General features: G+C 38.7%; 1 protein-coding gene across 1 annotated transcript; it reads right to left on the reverse strand.

Annotated features, from left to right (window-relative positions):
• Positions 1–752: 752 nt before the first annotated feature.
• Positions 753–5,507, reverse strand: SKA2 (spindle and kinetochore associated complex subunit 2). The gene is made up of 4 exons (XM_009868463.1): positions 5,421–5,507; positions 4,476–4,652; positions 4,316–4,401; positions 753–855 (listed from the first exon to the last, which is right to left on the reverse strand). Exons 1-4 carry the CDS (start codon positions 5,454–5,456, stop codon positions 753–755), a joined length of 402 nt encoding a protein of 133 aa, XP_009866765.1. The 5' UTR covers positions 5,457–5,507.
• Positions 5,508–6,099: the final 592 nt, after the last annotated feature.

Genomic DNA, 6,099 nt, shown 5'->3' on the forward strand with positions numbered 1-6,099 from the left:
ACATTTCTCTCCTTTGACAGCCACCCTTTTCCACAAAAAAACAGTGGGAACTTCATAAACTTTAGATATCTTACTCTCTCAAATCAGGCTGAAATAAACATAAAAAAATTAAACATAAAATCTTATTTTTTTCCACTATGAGGGTGGTCAAACACTCCACCCTCAGAGTTTTTCAGCCCTGACAGGGGGCTGGACCAGACAATCTCCATCCGTCCCTTCCAAGCTCAGCTGTTCTGTGAGTCTGCAGCTTTGCTGGACTGTTAAAAAACCCTAAAAAACTAACAAAGAAAACCAAACCAAGAGAGTTCCCATCAAAGAAAAATTAAAAGGGTCAGGGACCAGTTTCAAGGGTTAGGGCAGCGCTCAGGGCCAGGAGGCACGTAAACAAAAGAGTAGTAAAACCATGACCTTAGCTTTCATCATTTATTCAGGAATGTAAGTACAATTAATTCCACTCAGGAATGTAAGCAAGAATACAGAAGTGTCACGTGGCTAACAATACTCTTAAAAAAAAAAAAATAAGGCATCAACTATAGTATAAATACTCAAGATAAAATACCAGCCTCAATGGTTTTTAACTCTCCCATTTTAAGTATTATGAACAGAACATAGGCAGAAGCATTAACAGCGTTCCAACAGTGGATTTGCAACTCCAAGACAACAGGGAACTCCTTGCTTGTTAATAATCCAGGAGCTATGACCAAGATGCTCGGGTGTCAGATGAGAATGGGCTGAGCTCACATTCACACAACTCATTTCACATTTCCTTGTTTGTCGAGTTCCGCAAGAGGAAGCTCTTTCAAGTCAGTGGCTTTCACATTCATCTTGTTCATCTGCGAAATACTCAGTGCTGCTCTGTAAGACAAAAGTAAACTATTTAGCAACACAGGCAGAAAAAGGCTAAAAAACATGTAACGTTTAATGAATGATTTTTGCGAGTGCTCTGTAAATCTGCTTATTCAGGTTGTCACCAACGTTTCTGCGCTACTTCAGACTGACAACAGTCATTTGCTAATCCAGCCTTAGGGTTAGAGAGACAGAATTCTTGAGTTAAAACTTGCTTTTTTTTTAAGAACTAGGAAAATTCTTTTCTCTAAATAGGGATAGGTGAATTAAACAAAACATTTCTGTTGTAAGACTAGATCACTATTTCTTCCAGACCATAAACACAACCGTATCCACTTCAGTACCATCAAAAGCAAGAAAAACTCCCAGAGACATGGGAATTATGTGTGGAATGTAACTAAGGGGTCAGTTTCTTATATTAAAGTCAAAATTCTTCACATAAAAGCAGGACTTACTAGTGCTTGAGAGTGAAAACAAGATTTACTGTGCATCATAGGCTCTATGTTTTTTAAATAACAGAGCTCAGAAACCATACCTAGGTCTCAGCCTTATTCAGCTACTGTGAGACTTGGTCCTATTGTACGAGGGGTAAAATAGCCCTTGTTTGTAAGCTGAATTTACTTACAATATCTGCATTTTCAGAAAGTAAACCAGGTTAATTCATTCCTCTCTGAATTCTAGTTAGTAACTTGATATGTTTAAATAGCACAGAGCTATGAGTTCAGTATTGGAGACGGAGAGATGGATTCTGTTCCCCCACCTAAGTAGGTGGGGACTGGGTGTATGTGTGAGAGATCAGGCAAGGCAAAAAACCCCACCCAAAACGAAAAAGAAAACAGTGGTAAGACTATTCTTCCAGCACTTACCTTCAGGGGAACTAGGGACTGTAGGTCCTGAAGATAACAGCTAAAAATTAACAGGAGATATGTCAGAATTTTGTTTAGAAATGATATTTTTTACAATTTCATTTCTGCATTAGTAATTGCATTTTACTATCGGATGACCAAGGATCTTGCAGCCACTGAAGTCAACAGTAAAATCTTAGGCATCAACCAAATCCTGGTTTCAAATGAAAATAAGTTTAAAATGGATACAGAGGGATTTATATGCAAGTCAGATGAGCCTCTTCAGCTTTCTCCTTTGCATTCCGGTACGAAAGCACTGCACGTGCAGCGAAGGAGAAGGATGGCTTTCCTGCTCTGAAGCAACCTTCCGAGGGTGACAGCTCTGACAAGCTGAAGGTAGCTGCATCTAACACTCCTCCGCCAGAAATACAGCGCTGACGACAAAATCCCAGGGCCTCGGGGACATCTTGCCATTCTTTCTGCCTTCAAAACACACTCAGTGACAACACAGGGACCGATACCCATTAGAGTGGCCTCAGCAGCTGCAGTATAGAGCTATGGTTTTGCACTAGGCCTGGCTTATGCCAGCTCTGTCTTAAGCGCTTCAGAATTAAATAATGGAAAGACAGAACTTGAGAGCATTTGTCAAGGTAGGAGAAGATACTTGCAGACAAAGAGCGAATGAAGCTGCAAGATCCTGGCTGGCTTTCATGCAAACCAACATAAAGGGACGGAAAGCGAGGAGTCTCGTGACAGAAGAATAGTGGGCAGCAAGAAAACACGTAGAAAGACATGACGCCAGTAAGATAATTACACTCTATTAACCTTCTTTAGTATTTTGCTTTTAATATGAGCCCCAGACCAAATCTTTGCAGATAAAATTATATTAGAAGTTTGTGCTTGGAGTAGCTACGGGAGAATATCTGACTTGTTAAAAAGTATTATTTGGATCTAGGTTCTGCTGCGTTACAGTTAGCATATACTTACTCATATTCCAAAATTTATTTAATATTTTACAGGGAGTTAACGATTTCTCTCTATTTTGATATACATTGGTGTGAATCCGTTACCTTCTCACTCCCACCCAAACGCGTTAGCATTAGACAGGAGCGATCAACTGTGTCTCTGAAAATAAACGTATTCCAACTGAAAACTAAGGGGAACAGGGTCTTCCATCAAAGCCAATTTTTCTTTCATGGACAACTGAACTGGAACAAATCATAAACTTAATCAGAATACAATAAAACCAGAAAAGGTTTATTAGAAACTTTAGTGCCATTTCTGAAAAACTCCATTAATTTGAGAGGTATTAAGTCACAAAACCAGCCCTTCTGACTTCAGCTGAGCTGCTCAGGATTAATGGGTTCTGGAACACTGACACTCTGTGGCCTAATTACCTCTTCCAGTAGCAACTCCAACAGTTTGGCAGGTTAACTGCTGTGCTGCAGCCTGTACTTCTGACAGAGGTGCGAAAAAATACCCACAAAAAAGAGACCTGATAGATTCAGTTCCTAGTGTGATGATATTTACAGAAGAACTTGCTGTTAGTTTCCATGAGAAAAGGGTTACACAAATAGTAGACTCCTGCCTTCCTTCAAATGAAAGCAAATTTACAAACTAAGTATTTCTGAAAAAAAAAAAAAAATCAAGCATAAGACTGCTTTAACATCAGTGCTATATGTGAGTCAACAGAACGAAGATAAATTATTCAATAAAAAATATTTCACTTAAAACCTTACATTTCTCCATAACAGTTTAATCCTTTTTTTTTGTTGTTTACGAAATACACATAGTACAAGAAAATCTTTATCTAGAAAATCTAAATATAACTCAAGAGACAAGAGTCTCCCATTTAACAAAATGTGAAATTATTCTTGGCAGCATATCCTTGGAACACTGGGAGAGAAAATATTTTTTTTCCTTTCTGTGACATGTAACTACTATCTTTTAAATCATTATATGGTACATTTTAGCTGTAAAGACTTACCAGTAACTTGTCTAGAGCTGCTGAGAGATTGAACAAAATCTCAGGGCGCTGCCATTAGAACATTAAAATGGGAGCTGAGAGCTGCAAATGTGTTTTAGTCGCACCAGTTCTGTCTTTGCCACTAGACTATCAAGTGGCTTTTTCAATCTAAATCACTGTATTTGCGAAGGGACAAAATTAATGCTCTCACAACCTCTTCAAAACTGTAATGAAGCAGTATCTCCCCTTAGGAGAACGTGTTGTTTGTCTGGGTTTTTTTTTAATAGATAGATAGGCATTAATATACTGAGAAAAACTTACTTCTTTGCACTAACAGCAATTCCACCCCGTATGTTACGGTGCTTTGCTTTTAACTTGCTCACTTTAGACGATGAAAATCCATTTGCCATTTAAAAGCCTTTTGCCTGTGAAAATTGGTTTCACTTTCAATTTCTTTAAGGGGGCTACTTTTAAAACAAACATCAGTATAAAACTGGGACACAGCTGTGCACAGAGGCATCAGTTTCCATGAGACAATTCAAATATGCGTCACGCCGGTCATGCTATTATGGTACTACTTCAACTCGAAAACTGAATACCAGTAGCTTAACTGGTGAGAGATGAGTCAGGCTTGGGATTTAACAAAAAGAGCTCCAACCTTGCAAACACTTCTCCAGGTAAACGGTCTTCTAATAATCTTCTAAGAGTCTGCATGTGTAACCGTTTCCAGTGGCACTCCTCCCACTGACATAAAGGTTACACAAATAACATGTGCATTCACAGGAGTGAGACTCGAGTGATTAAAATGAAAATCCTACCTCAAGATCAGCGTGTTGCTGTAACGCCTGAACCAGCTTCGTCGTGTTCTCTAGAGCAGCGCGGATGCTCTTCATGGATTCTCTCTGCTCTACGGAAATTTTCTCCAGCCGCATGCATAACGTTTTATAATGAGATTTCACCACTGAGAGTTCTTCCAAGAGAGCGACTGGATTTTCCTACGTAGAAATTAAAAGTACATTTAAATTATTTAAGAAGAAAAAAACGAAGCCATGTACCAGTTAAAAGTGTAGGCGTTAGACACACTAAAATCCAACATGAAATGACCCTTTTACAATGAAAAGCCTAGCTGTGAGCATCTGCTTCATCTATACATTTAAGTTTTCATAAACAAAAATGATAGATGGTGTTAATAAAACAGCAGGACTCTGGTTCCACAACAAATACAGGAGGATGAATTTACTGTGTTGGTGAATTTTAATGGTTTTTTCTGAGTTGGAATAAGTTAGGGACTTCTAACTAAAAAGATTATTTTCCCTCTACATGTTAAAATATACATGGAGACAAGGACTTACTTATAAAATTCTTTACATTATGCCATTTATTGTTTTCCTTTCCCTCTCATCTCTCCCTCAAATTTGAATTTAGTCATTGTTTATTAGTAAGTTTATCTTTGACCTTAGAGCAAGGGTGCATATTAGCTCAGATTGGAATCTGGCTCTTAAATTTAGGTGTTAACACTACTACTTATTTCTCAAAGCAAAACACGGGAGAATTTCACCATACCAAGAAATCAAGGGAGTTTTTCTGAAGTCAAATTAGGTGAGTCGTCTTGATATATGATGCAAAAATACTTTATAATAAAAAACCTAACTACTAGATGAAAGAACAGCCACATCTCTTTTAGGATTAAAGAAAATTACCCATTTATTACCAACTTCAAGCAAAATGCAATAAAATCAGTTCACATAATCTGAAAATACTACCTCTGCTGCTGCTGGACTATCAGGAAGACTTTTCATTATTTCAAACTCCAGTCTGTGTTGAATATAATCCAGATCGGATTCTGCCTTCTGGAACTAAAATATTTAAGGTCAGCCACAGTACATTAAAAGACAAAAATTGCAGACAAAACCCAACCATTTGCGTTTCCTGTATTTCAGGAAAGCAGCAGCCAGATGCCTCTGTCCTGAAGGCTCATGTGCTACAAGAGTAAGTCTCTACTACTCCAAGCTACTCCATCAGCCAACGTTTGCCCGTTACGCTGACACGCTTCTAGCCTGAAAACTAGAAAGTGATAAACTTTCAAACTTAACATCACTGTTTTCCTCCCAAATGCAAGAGTTACATGTGTGCGGAGACACACGCTGCTATTAATTTTTCCCTTTTTCCATTTGTCTGACCCAAACAACCCAGCTGCTCTCTTTGCATCTTGCCGCTAGAACCTTTTTCATGCAGCTCCCCACAACGCATGGAAGCGTTTCCAGCGCTCCCTGATACACGGCCTTGCTGTGCCCAGCCTCTCACCATGAAGTCTTTAAGCAGAAGACCACAGAGGTAAGTTCTAGCAATAGAAGAGAACGTGCATCTTTTCTAAACTGATCTTCGCTGCACGCAGGAGGTGTTTGATCTTTTCCTCTGGAGATATTAACATATTTTCCGTCA

Source organism: Apaloderma vittatum, unplaced genomic scaffold (genome assembly GCF_000703405.1).
Source record: "Apaloderma vittatum isolate BGI_N311 unplaced genomic scaffold, ASM70340v1 scaffold29254, whole genome shotgun sequence".
NCBI classification, from domain to species: Eukaryota; Metazoa; Chordata; class Aves; order Trogoniformes; family Trogonidae; genus Apaloderma; species Apaloderma vittatum.